This window comes from Miniopterus schreibersii (genome assembly GCF_964146895.1).
Source record: "Miniopterus schreibersii genome assembly, chromosome: 20".
Taxonomy (NCBI): Eukaryota; Metazoa; Chordata; class Mammalia; order Chiroptera; family Miniopteridae; genus Miniopterus; species Miniopterus schreibersii.
Window position 1 is genome coordinate 863,832 of NC_138122.1, and position 13,398 is coordinate 877,229.

A 13,398-nucleotide genomic window follows, 5' to 3' on the forward strand; every position below is an offset into this window, starting at 1 on the left:
GCTTGCGCTCAGAGCGCCCGGAGCAGACGGGGTCCAGCCGGCGAGGCTCTGCCCGGGCGCAGGCTCCGAGGCGGCCGGGCAGCCTGAGGGCGGGCTGGCCGCTGTCCCACCGCCGAAGCAGCCTGTTCAGCTGGTTCAGGGAGGAAAGCGAGTTCACTTTTGTGAGGTTCCTTAGTTAACTTGCTGGGACTAATTACTTGCTTGTGTGCTGAGTTCTATTTTTATTGTCATTCCAAGGGGCAGCCCTAGTATGTTTATCTTCTTCTTACCAGTGTATCTGCCATTCACCCACCATGCGAAGTCAGCGCTTCAAAGCGGTGGGTTGGCCACAGTGTAGAGAAGGGGATGGCCAGCTCTGAGTTTTCCAACCGTAGAGGCGCATTGAGTTTTAGTTGACTTTTAGCCGAACCCTCCTGAAAGCTGCTGTGCCCATCGGAGGAGCCGGGTCTCGCAGAGAGGCAGCCCGAGACCTGCACCCCAGCGCCGGCCCCGAGCCGCGGCCCCCAGCAGCTGCAGAGTAGATGGCTCTTCTTACTCGTTGCTGTTCTCAGGGATTCTGTGTAATTAACTGTTAATTTGAATGATCTCATTACACTTTCAAATTGGCTCCACGGGGAGATCTAATTTGTTCACGAAGCGCTGGACTTGGGAGGACCTGCCGGCGGGCGGGAAGCTCAGCCCGACTCAGGACTCGGCGGGCGCGGCCGTGTGAATCTGCTCCTCGGTGGCTGTGATGTGCCATGGGATTTGCCACTAAGCACACCTGCTGTTCTGTTTACTCTGGCAAGCTGAGGATTTTTCCTTTTTCTTTTTAAAATTTCAGGATGAATTATTCATCATTACTTAGGATTTGGGTCTCTTTCATCTTCGCACTTGTACAGCACCAAGGTGAGTACTGTAGAATTTTGTAAAACTCTTGATGAGCATGCTCTTGAATTTATAAAGAGACACTTTTGTTGGAATAATAATTGTCAGGGCAGGTGTACATGTGACTACAGATACAACAAGAAAAATACAAATTAAATTTTGTTGTCCAAAGCAAAATGCATTAAATTGGAATAATGTTTATTTATATGCCTATTTTTCTTATTTAACTATGAACACAATTTGTATATACCAGAGTGCCCTGTGTTAATGTACTGGGTCTTTAAGATAATGCAAATTATTTTCATTAAAAGCATATAGGGCAGGTGTGTATGCAGCTCATACCTGATGATTGATCCCCATTAAGGCATTTAACCTGTGGCACAGACTTTAAAGAATACACTTGTTTTAGCCCAAATCAGGAAGTTCCAATGGCATTGATGATGGTGACCTGTGTGTCAGTGGCCTTTACAATGGCCAGAAACCTGAAACTGTAAGTGAAACAAAAACATTATTGCCCTCAGTGATTCCTTCTTTTTCTCTGTGTGGCATTGCCCAGGGAGGGTGAGAAGCCACATACATTTCTTTCCACTGTTTCTGGATTTTAGAAAAGAAAGGTGGGGAAGTCTACATGGATTTGAAACCTTTATGGCAAAAATTCTAAAGCATCTTTGTTTGTTATGTTGGTTTGTTTTGTTCACCTGGCACATGATTGCAAGTCTGAGTAAACAGATCTATAAGGCACGTGTAGCCCTAACATTTTTCTAGGGTTGGGTAGATTTTAACAGTAGGAGCATGCAAACTACAGGGCAAAACCCCACAATAATGAAAGAATCCCACTGACTTTAATCTCCTACCCCTGCTCTAAGAAAGTACGTTTTATTTGGTGAGAAAAAAAACACAAAGTCCAGGGACTGTAATGTTTATTATGAAATTCTCAGCCTCAGCAAGCATGGGAAGGGATATTGTTTCTTTCATTAACTCTGATGGTATTAAACAGGCCATGCTGGTAATACCTTATATTTTTTAGAATACTAATGACTTCCAAGGTGGAAATTACTGTAGTTTAAACCTACTCCCTTTTATTAAGCACCTTTTCTTATTTAACAAGTATTTAAGTATTTACAGTATTATATATTACAATATTATATACCTTTATTATTTGTATTCTTCTTAAAATTGAAAAAATTTTGACTGTCTGTTTTTTCCTGTTCAAAACCATACACTAATTAAGGTCACTCATGAAGAGAAAAATCTTGCAAACTTACCTTACCGCTGGGACAGAGAGAGAAGTCAGGGACAGCCTTCGTGACCACAGTTCTCTGCCATCTCCACAAGAGGCATGGAGTTTCCATAGGCACATTGGCCAACACTGCCCAAAACACCAATTAATCTTTCCACGGAAATGATTACAATTCAGTGTGAACATAAGCCCTATTCATATGTGGGCACCACTTCTAAATGGTTCCTCATGAAGGCTAAATCCACGACATGATTTCATTTATTAGTAATTTGAGGAAGTGTATCACCTTCCAAGTTTAATAAGTAACTGTGTATAATGTTACAATAGGTATTATAAAGAGATTTTTTAATATTCCCACTTTCTAGGAATTTTGAATTTGTAACTTCTGTGTAAATACGAATGTTCAAGAGCCCTTGTTGCCTCCTGACTGCAACTTTAAATAAAGCAGGTCGGCTGGTGGTCCTGTGTTGAATTAGCTGCAGCACCTCCTGAAGGGAGCTCTGATCGGCTCCCAAGACTGGGCTTGGGGAACAAAGCTCATAAACTAATGAGCAGGCGAGTTTCCCTGCTTTCCTTTGATGTTAGCCCTGGAAAAGGATGAGCTCTCCATCCAGGCAGATCACCTCTTGTTCCTGTTCCAGAAGTGAGAGCGGGTGCCCGGCCGGCTCGCCTGTGCAGCCTTCTGGTCACTGTGCATTCTCACTCACTGACTGGCGCCCGCTCCTCGGCCAGGTGCTTGCCAGCTTATCTGCTCATTCAGCACAGAGCAGGGACTTTCCCAAGGACAGGCCCAGCCCGAGTGTGAGGCATTAGCATCTGGATAGCAGCAGCAGGGCCTCAAGAACTGAAGCTGGAAGCTCCAAAGGAATTAGCCACTGCCCCGAAGACTAACAATTAAAAAAGGGAGCAAAGATGGTGTTCTATTGCTCTATTTTCTCTCAAGAGAAGAGAGGACAGAGGCGGAGAAATGTTACACCCAAATGTAGATTATTTTATTGGACGTGGTCATCAGTAATGTAGACACTTGGGAAACTGCTAAACTAGGCGACCCCCTGAGGCATTTTGGAGAAGGAACAAGCCAGGCTGCCAGGGGAAGCGGGGGCAGTTACGTGAGGGCTGTGTGTTTGTGGGCTGGCTCTCGCCTTGACCAGGGTGTTGAGTAAGAGCCTCAGTCTCCTCTGCAAAGAGTTCCGCAGGGCCCGACGCCCTCGCCCCAGAGGATGCCATGCTGCGTTTGCAGAGAGGAGCTGGGCAAAGCCACCCCTCAGGGCTGGGTCTCCATCGAGGCCATTCACAGGCCAGTTACTACAAACCCTCTCCTCCCGTTTTGTCCCAGTTCCAATAGCCATTTATTTCCTTCTGGGATCTGGTATCTTCTATTATGCAGCAGGAGGGAGGAGGCTCCCTTCTGGAAAAGACACGATAATAAAATTTTGGAGATAGGAGGGAGTTGCGTAGCCACAAGCCACCTTCTCTGTACCTTGCCTTCCGATCAAGGACCAAGCTGCCTACGCCATGTGGGACCTAGAGGCCACCTCAGTGCTCTGAGAGCTCCAGACGGTGGTCTCACTGCTCCCAGCCAGTTGTGAACATTTCTCTCTGTGCAGCGTATGGAAGCGCAGAGATGAAGCGTGAACTGACTTCTAAGGCGAAATGGCACCACTCTCCCCTTTCCAGAGGCAGAAGAGTGCGGATGTAAGGCCTCGGTTTAGGGTAAATGAGAGGAAGTCTGACTTGCTCTTAGTCCGTAAGACTTTCTGAAAGAAGCTGGCTTTCGTGCGTGGGAGGAAAGTGGCCTGCTCAGTGGAAGAGGGGTCTGCCATCTGTCTAACCACCATCTCTCTTGACAGTTCAGCCCAGGGAGCTCATGTATCCGTTTTGGCAGAATGACACCAAAACCCCCAAAGTAGACGATGGAAGCTCATCGGAGATTAAGTTGGCCATTCCCATTTTCTTCTTTGGCGTTCCTTACCGCACGGTCTATGTAAGTGACATGCGGCCTCGCTGTTGCCCTGTGGCTTTTCCCTTTGTTTGTTATAAGTACGTTTTCTTCCAGGGCTCCAGGAATGGAGGGGATTTATTGGCAGCACAAAGGACAGGCTGAGATATCAGGTTTTATGATTAAGGGAGTCAAAGGTATTGTAATGGCTAATGTTCATAGTATACAGGACAATACATTTCTTTTCTGGGTGATTAAACACAGAAGTGAAGCAGAGGCTTCAGAGTGATGGACATTATTTCTGCTACTCAATACGATAAAAAGATATGATGAATCGCAGCAGGAGCAGTGTCATTTTTCTTTCCCCTTTGGGGGTGTGACAAGTTTAAGTGTCTGTTGTTCTCAGGCTTCCTGCCAATCGGGAGCAGAGTCAGAGCGTAGTGGGGGGTAATCAGCTGTTACATAAACGTTGTTTGCAGAATTGCCCCCCTCCTGGCATTCTGAGGTATGCCATAGGGTCCCATTGTCAAACGTGCATGAAGAAATGGTACCGTTTGCTGTCAAAACTCTCCTGGCACCTGTGTTCTCATGTTACCTTTTTGGTTCCTTGGGTTTGGTGTGACTGAAACTGTTGCACACTGAGAAAAAGGTTAGGAGCAACTGAGCCTGTTTTTATCTTTGGCCTTAAAGGATTGGGGGTGGCCTATGTATATATCACATCCTATTCTATCCTGTGTCCTGGCCTGCAGGAAGAAATGAAACTCCGAGCACCTATTCATCTGGCCATCTCTGCATCTGGGACTCCTGTTTTCCCCAACTTGTTGTTTTTTTTAAATCCTCACCTGAGAATATTTTCCCATTGCTCCTAGAAAGAGTGGAGGGGCGGGTGGAGAGGGAGAGAGAGAGAAACATTGATGTGAGAGAGACACACCCACTGCTTGCCTCCCCTATGTGCCCCAACTGGGCCAGGGATTGAGCCTGCAACCCAGGTACATGCCCTTACCCAGGTAATCAAATGCAACCCTTTGGTCCATGGGCTGATGCTCTAACCACTGAGCAAACCCAGCCAGGGCCCCAACTTTTGATTTATAGCTCAGGGCTGACTCCCACTAGAAAAATGGTTTCCTGTTCCATTGCCTAACCAGGGATCCTTGAATCTGCAAAGTCACTATCACCAGGGTACTTACTAGAAATGTCAATTCTCAGGCCCCACCCAGACCTACTGAGTCAGAAGCTCTGGGAAGGGAACCAGTGGTCTGTGTTTTAACAAGCCCTCCAGGTGATTCTGATGTCTACAAAAGTTTGAGAATGACTAATCTTTTTCTTTTTTTTAATTTTTATTTTTGTTTAAAGTATTACAGATGTCCCTTTTTCTCCCCAATGACCTGTTCCCCCCCATTCCTTCCCCCTCCCCAGTCACTCTCCCCACCATTGTCCGTGTCCTTGGGTTGTGCATATTTGCATATAAATTCTTTGGTTGCTCTCTCCCCCTTCACCCCCCCGCCCTCTTCCATCCCTCTGACATTCGTCAGTCTCATCCATGCTTCCATGTCATTGAATCTATTCTGTTCATCAGTTTGTTAAGTTCTTTAGATTCCACGTATAAGCGAGATCATGTGATGTTTGTCTTTCTCTGCCTGGCTTATTTCACTTAGCATAATATTCTCCAGGACCATCCATACTGTCCCAAAGAGCACGAGATTCTTCTTCTTTACAGCTGCGTAGTATTCCATGGTGTGAATGTCCCACAGCTTTTCTATCCACTCATCTACTGATGGGCACTTGGGCTGTTTCCAGATCTTAGCTATTGTAAACTGTGCTGCTATGAACATCGGGGTGCAGATATTCTTTCTGATGAATGTTTCAGGATTCTTAGGATATATTCCTAGGAGTGGAATCACTGGGTCAAAAGGCAGCTCCATTTCTAGTTTTTTGAGGAAACTCCATACTGTTTTCCACAGTGGCTGCCCCAGTCTGCATTCCCACCAGCAGTGCACTAGGGCTCCCCTTTCTCCACACCCTCGCCAGCACATGTCATTTGTTGATTTGTTGATGGCACCCAGAGAATGACTAATCTTAACATTAGAATATAATAACACAACTGAGCCATCACCAGATTCCTCTGCTAATCCCTGTGTTTTAATTGCCCCATTACTCCCCAGCAAACACATTTCTCAGGCACCCTGAAATGCCTTTTACACTCTATTCACAGCAGAGCTGGTTGTAAATTTCAGAAAGTGTTGACCTGATTTTGGAGATGGGAGATGTGTACAGGACTTGCATTCTGGAAGCACTGGGCTTACAGATAGTAGAACAAATGTATTTTGTTAAGCTCCTTTCTCTCCCATGTGCTATGTGACATGGAGTCTGAATATTTGTTGTCCTTAAAAAGGAGGGTCCTTAATTTGGGCCGGAGTTATTTGAGGGCAAATTGGTCCCAAGAGTTTCCAGCACTATGAGTGAGTAATGCAGTCCTTTTTCAAGCCTCTGGGTTGTTAGCTATTATTTGTAGACAATAGGCTCTTAATGTTATTATAGCTGGTTCTCCAGCTTCCTTTCCAAACTCCACACCGTTGCTTCCAAGCAGATTGCCAAACCGTTGGCCCAAGCACTGATAACTTACCTCTGGGATCCATGTTCTTGTTAATGTCCAGAATACCAATAATTAATATGAACATAAAAGTTAGAATGCATGGAAAAATGATCTCCAAGTTTTCTGTATCAAGAAATTGCAATTATTTCCGTCAGCCTTTCATACAGGCCACAGGGTTCAGCAGCCTCACCACCAACACAGAGCTGTGGGCTCAGGCAGAGGCAGGCTGTGAACAGGCCCTGTCAGCTGAGTGTACATACTGCTTATGATTTGCAGTGAGGTTTTGCAGTTTAACAAGTCTACTAAACCATTTGAAAATCATGATAAAAATCACGAGACAGAATAGGGTGGTAGTAACATTCCTAGAAGTCCTTTAAATGGATCATCGAGAGCAGGAAGTGATTCCTCCAGAGATCTGAGTGTGATGAGGAAGCATTTGGTTTTTCTTTTTCTGACATTCCTCTCTTGTCATATAATAGAAACCAAGGTCTACTATATAGAGCTCCTCCATTTTTTAATTTAATTTAACATTTTGCTTCCATGTTTTATTTTTCCTGTGACTCTGGGTCTTCTTTACTGCCCACATTACTCCCTGCCTGGCCACACACACACACACACACACACACACACACACACACCCCTGAGTAGCATTAGATAAATGTGAACAGAGATAGGATCAAAAACATGAAAATGAGACTGATTATTAATAAGAAATGCAGCTGACTACAAGTTGGAAGTGAAAGTAAATCAGTGAGTTTGGAAATGACCAGACCTCCTGGCTGGGTAGTATTTGGGAGTTCTGATTCACTGAAAGTTGTTTCCTAATTCATATGATTGGGCAAACATCTGTCTGTCTTAGTTTCAGATCCACTGTGCAAAACCTGTCTATTTTTGTAGGTCAATAACAACGGTGTTGTCTCCTTCAACGTGCTAGTGAGCCAGTTCACGCCGGAATCCTTTCCCCTGACAGATGGGAGGGCCTTCATCGCTCCGTTCTGGGCAGATGTGCACAATGGAATCCGAGGCGAGATCTACTATAGAGAGACCATGGACCCTGTCATCTTGAAGAGAGCCACTAAGGACATCAGGAAGTACTTCAAAGACATGGCAGCCTTCTCTGCCACTTGGGTCTTCATTGTGACATGGGAAGAGGTCACGTTTTATGGAGGGAGCAGCACCACACCTGTAATAATTCAAATTTCCTGTTTTCCATTTTATATCATAGCACCTAATTCTTGTCTGTCTTCACTGCTGTGAATTAGTCTAATTGTTAGAGCTGAGGAGCACCCATTTCCTGGAGTTAAGCTAATGAGTCTTGCCACTCATTTCCCAGGAAACAGAGGGCAATATGCTACTTAACCAGTCCAGTCAGCCATAATATTCCAGAGGATGTGTAGCCCCTGTCACTCATCATTGCAAATGTGAAAAAGAATCCGCCATCATTTTCTTGCAGGAGGTAGCGATTCTCTTTTGCAGGAGAGTGATGAGGTGCTGAGGCCTGGTCCAGGCCACATCGTTAGGGACCCACAAGGAATCCTAAGGTCTTTTTTTTTTTTCTTGCCAGAGGCACAATGTCTCTCTTCATCAGCTAATTTCCTGTTTGTTTGTTTTTTCACAAAACCTGGCAGGACAAGGAAAATAGGATGTTAGTTTTGGGCACAAATGACCTGACTCATTTTATTATGTTATGACCCTTTTTTTATTGTGACCAGGGTTTGCATTCATATTTGTTGCCAATTGGAGTGGGCAGTCAAAATGTTTCATGAATAAAGTTTTAACATCAGCTCTGAAATCCCAAATGAGCAGTCAAATAAGAAAGGTTATCACTGTAGAGAGAATCAACTTTCTACATGAAGGAGCAGACAAACTTTGGCGAAAGCCTGCGGCTTGTCTGGTGCCTGGCTGTGGAGATTTTTGAAGTAGCAGATGCGTCTTCATCTGTACGATTTCCAGTAAGCACAGACACTCAAGAACCTGCCCTCTGCTTTCTTAGGATTATTTCCATCCCATCTGTTTTCCAATGTCTTTGGCAGTGAGTCAGTGGTTTAGGGCTAGGACAGAAGCTATTGAGCTAGACTATGTTTCCTGTCGTGTCACAGGTGGCTCATTCCTCCTCTGGCGACACCCTTTCTCCTGGTCTAGCAGCCCATAGCCGCCCCCAGTGAGCCCCGGGCTGCAGCACCTTCTGGCCAGAGCATCAGGGCCCCTTTCTCGCCAGGCAGCTCTGGAGAACAGGACACAGTGCAGACCGTGGGTGCACTGGCTAGAAGTATCCTCTGAAGAAGTGCCGAGTCGCGGGTGGCTCACTGCTCCTCTGGTGATGCCTTCTCCTCAAGCCCGTGCTTACAGAGTGGGAATGTGAGATGCCAGCAACTGGTCCATTCCAGGGTCTGTGGAGGGTAAAAAAGGGAAGAAATGCCCATCGCATGCTGACCACCGTTTTTAAAAAACTTCCGTTGGCAATAAAAATGGCAAGATAATGTAGATACTTTCTGGTTTGTACTTTGAAGTAAATCTCTGGACTGTGAGAGAACTCTTTCCACAAGGATGTCAGATAACATCTGAATGTTTTGAGCTCCTGCAGAAGTGTCTGTCTATCCCTATCTTGAAATTAGTTCCTCTGCCATCTGCCCTTCATCCCAGGTTCTCTTCTCTGTAGGAATCCGTATATCATCAGGCAACTAGACACTGGGCACGAGAGGCCTGTAAAAGCCTCTCATGGAAGCTCAATGGGAAGGGAAGGGAGGGGAGGGGAGGGGAGGGGAGGGGAGGGGAGGGGAGGGGAGGGGAGGGGAGGGGAGGGGAGGGGAGGGGAGGGGAGGGGAGGGGAGGAGACGAGTGATTTTAGGAAGGAAAACGAATATTTACCAAAGGCTCACTATGAGCCCAGCTCTGTGATAGGCTAATTTCACATATCCTTTAGCCCTCTCAGAATGTTCCACAATAACCATTCTCTCTACTTAAGCTGAAGGAACAGACCCAGAGAGGTTAAATAACTTGCCCAGTGTGAAGAGATTTGAACCTCAGAGAAGGGAGAGCAGGGTTCAAACTGAAGTTTAACTTTGAATCCTGAACTTTTTTCTCAGCTGGCTCCTCCAGGTATCATTAGAAGTCCTCTGGAGTATAAGAGGATTTTTTAAGCATTGAAAACATGGTTTTACAAAAGGAGATCTGGACAAGTCTTAAAACTAATGTGGAAGAGAGGAGGGTAGAGGTGTGTGAGGGGGAGCAATGATGTGCCGCAGGGCAGTGCTGCTAGGATGGCTGGCTGGTTTTGAGGTGGCTTCTGGGATCAGAAAAAGGTTGCTCTCAAGACCTTTTGGACCAGAGATATTTCCAACTTCATTTCAAGGAAGGAATTCACTTCCTGAAGGAGAATCTTGGGGTACAGGAGCGTTTAGCTTTAGTCCTTGTGTGACCTTGACTTTGTGCCTGTCTCTTGAACCTCTCCCTGCAGTGACCTTATAGCAATCTTTAACTGCTTAGTCGTCTCTTTGTCCCATTTTCTTTTTTGGTTGAGCAGAGCCAAAGAATAGAGGCATATTCTTGGGTCACTGTATCATAAACGCCATCAACTGTGTCAACCACAGAGCTGAGGAGAAAGTTCTCAGTTACAAAAAGGGCTTTTCTTTCTTCGCACCTGTCTCCCTCCCTGAGACCATCCAGGATGGGCGATTTGGGGCTTCCAAGATCCTGTACCCCAGCCTGAATACACAGGATAAGGATCTGTGTCTCCCTTTGCATCTGACAGGATGCTAAGCAGGATGGTATCGGGCGGCTGGGACGTGCTGGGTTTCAGCGGGAAAGGTCAAAACAGCCTCTCCTTTTAACTCTATTTTTTATTTTAATTTCCTGAAAACATGCGCCAAGGGGCAGGGATTACCAAAGGGAAGTAGTAAAGGACAGCTTTTGCTACAGCCTGTTTCTAGAAACTGCAAGGCTTGTTTGGCTTTATATAGTATCTCTGTCCTGAGAAGTTGAACACCGAGACAGCCCGTCCGGGCAGTGCGCTGAGAGGTGGGCTGGGAGCCCTGGCGTCAGTGTGTTTCCTGTTGCCCAGTCACTGGGAGATTTCCAGCAATTCCTTTCCCTTAGGTCTCAGTTTTTCAAGCTATAAGATGGAAGTGGCCCCCAAAATTTCCCATCTTACTGTCGGTCTGAGGTACAGATGAGTACCGAGAATCTGCAGATACAAGTGATGCATAAGTGCTCGGTTAGAGGAGCCATCTTCCCCATAAGGTGCTCTATAAGAGTCACTTTCCAACTGCCAGTTTAAACGGGAGACCTGTCACCCAGATGTTCAGTGTTTTCTGGGGAGTGAGCGAGCCGGCATAGCAGCGCTTTAGGCTCAGCCTCCCCACACGGCCGTCCCCTTTCCCGCGACCGGCTCCCGTCCTCTAGTCTCAGGCCGCCGTCTACAGGCGCCTGTGGACATCACAGGCTGAGCCGGGCCTGTTTTCCGTGTGGTGCAGGTCAGAGGCTGAAGAGGGACGCTGCTGAGTCAGCCTCTAGGTTATTCTCAGGCAATTTTTCTTTCAGGTGCACTGTCCCACATATCTTGCTTTTCCCACTGGAGGTGAGAACACATTGAGAGAGGAGGCAGAGCGGGGAGGCTGGCCCGCAGCACCTCTGAACTCCTTGGGGGGGGCAGAGTAAAGGGAGCTGCAGTGGGGAGTGAGTCATGAGCCCATCCATTCCGCCCTGTAGGTGAACACCTTCCAGGCCGTCCTGGTGTCTGACGGCTCCTATACATTCACCCTCTTCAATTACTATGAAATCAACTGGACCACTGGGACGGCAAGCGGCGGGGACCCCCTGACGGGCCTCGGGGGAGTGATGGCACAGGTGGGTGGCGGTCAGGGAGTCATGGCACAGGTGGGTGGCGGTCAGGGGGTGGCGGTCAGGGGGAGTCATGGCACAGGTGGGTGGCGGTCAGGGGGTGGCGGTCAGGGGGAGTCATGGCACAGGCGGGTGGCAGTCAGGGGGAGTCATGGCAAAGGTGGGTGGCGGTCAGGGGGAGTCATGGCACAGGTGGGTGGCGGTCAGGGGGAGTCATGGCACAGGTGGGTGGTGGTCGGGGAGTGATGGCGCAGGTGGGTGGCGGTCGGGGAGTGATGGCGCAGGTGGGTGGCGGTCGGGGAGTGATGGCGCAGGTGGGTGGTGGTCGGGGAGTCATGGCGCAGGTGGGTGGTGGTCGGGGAGTCATGGCGCAGGTGGGTGGTTCTCCGTTCTATCCTTCCGCACATTCTGAAGCACTGCACTCTGCTTATGCTCTCAGCAGCCTAGAGGGAGTCCTGCCCACAGCTTTTAACTAGGTAAGTATGTATGATCTTCAGGTAGACTGGGAGGCTAGTCCTGTCCACCTTCGATACCTTGATCTGGGTGTAGCATGAACTAGGCAGGCCTTTCTTACCTGAGATGACGGCCCAGAGCTGCAGGGTCTCCTGATTTCAGGCGTCCTAGATTCTGAAAACAAGGTATTTGGGCAAGTTAACCAATGGGGTAGTGTTTGTGCTCAAAAGTCCTATCTTCCTTTTGTGCTCTAGGCAGGATTTAACGGTGGAAACCTCACCAATTACTTTAGCCTCCCTGGGTCAAGGACCCCTGATATTGTGAATATCCAGGAGACCACAAATGTCAATGTTCCAGGCCGATGGGCATTTAAAGTTGACGGGAAAGAAATCGACCCAGCCAATGGCTGCACCTCCAGAGGTAAAGGTTCTTCCTCTTCTCTACAGCAAAGCAGAGTTTGTTGAGTTTAGATTGACAGGCATGCTTTTAAGCTCCGAGGGCAGACACATCCGATGTCATGCTCCTGACATCTCTCAGCTGGGTGATGGAGATCATGGTGATGTTCGTGTGCACATTTATCAGACCAAGAGCTAAACTCCTGCATGTGCTACACTGTGGTTTATGAAGTTCTTGCCTGGGGTGTGATCACAGTTCCCTGCTCAGAACAACTGCAAAGTAGATGGGGATCTTGAGTGATGTCCCAGCCAGAGGGACGGAAGGGGGCCCTTCTGTTCAACATTGTATTGCTGTCGGCATTTCCCCCTTTAGTGTGCTTCTCATCCTCGCTCCTGCTCTGCCATCGGCACTTTGCAGACCCACAGAAGTGGGCGAACTTGGAGCGTTGACTGGGCTCTACAAGAGTCAATCAGTATTAGACCATGTGATAGAAAGAGGGAAGGAAGGAAGGAAGGAAGGAAGGAAGGAAGGAAGGAAGGAAGGAAGGAAGGAAGGAAGGAAGGAAGGAAGGGAGGAAGGAAGAGAAAAAAATGTGTCACAGTCTTTAGGGTAGCTTCTCCTGAAATCCTTCCAGCAGCAGGAAAACATGCCGGCATCTGGGCGGAGTCGAAGCTGGCCTTAGGGGTGTTCGACAAGCTGGTTGAACCTCATGGGTTTTCCTTTACAACCTTTTCTGAACCATCAAACCTCTCAAAGTGCAGAACATCCCAGGAGCCTCACAGGAACACCCTTGCTTACAGAATCCTGCTGCTTATGTGTCCAAAAGTATTCTGAAAACAGGATTTCTGTTAATACGTCTGCTCCTAGGAGTGGAGGCGACAGCAACTAGAATTAGTAAGTCGTCCCCACCCATCCTTTCAGCCATCCAGCCGCTGCACCTTTCCAGAGAGCATCCTGGGAGCCCCAATGAGGTGCCAGCTGCTCTATTGGGTGCTGAAGACAAAGGAGCCCTCGCCTGGCATGACACCACTATGTAGAAAAGTCAGCCACAGAAATGACAATGATGTTATT

At 47.5% G+C, this 13,398-nt stretch overlaps 1 protein-coding gene across 1 annotated transcript in view; it reads left to right on the forward strand.

Moving 5' to 3' along the window:
• Positions 1-824: 824 nt before the first annotated feature.
• TECTA (tectorin alpha) overlaps positions 825-13,398 on the forward strand; it is a gene marked incomplete at both ends in the record, with an annotated part of 117,270 nt that continues 104,696 nt past the window's right edge. Inside the window, 5 exons of the mRNA XM_081122727.1 lie at positions 825-888; positions 3,958-4,091; positions 7,537-7,824; positions 11,347-11,484; positions 12,186-12,351. Of these exons, the coding sequence (XP_080978853.1) occupies positions 825-888; positions 3,958-4,091; positions 7,537-7,824; positions 11,347-11,484; positions 12,186-12,351 (790 nt within the window). The remainder of the gene's footprint in view (positions 889-3,957; positions 4,092-7,536; positions 7,825-11,346; positions 11,485-12,185; positions 12,352-13,398) is intronic.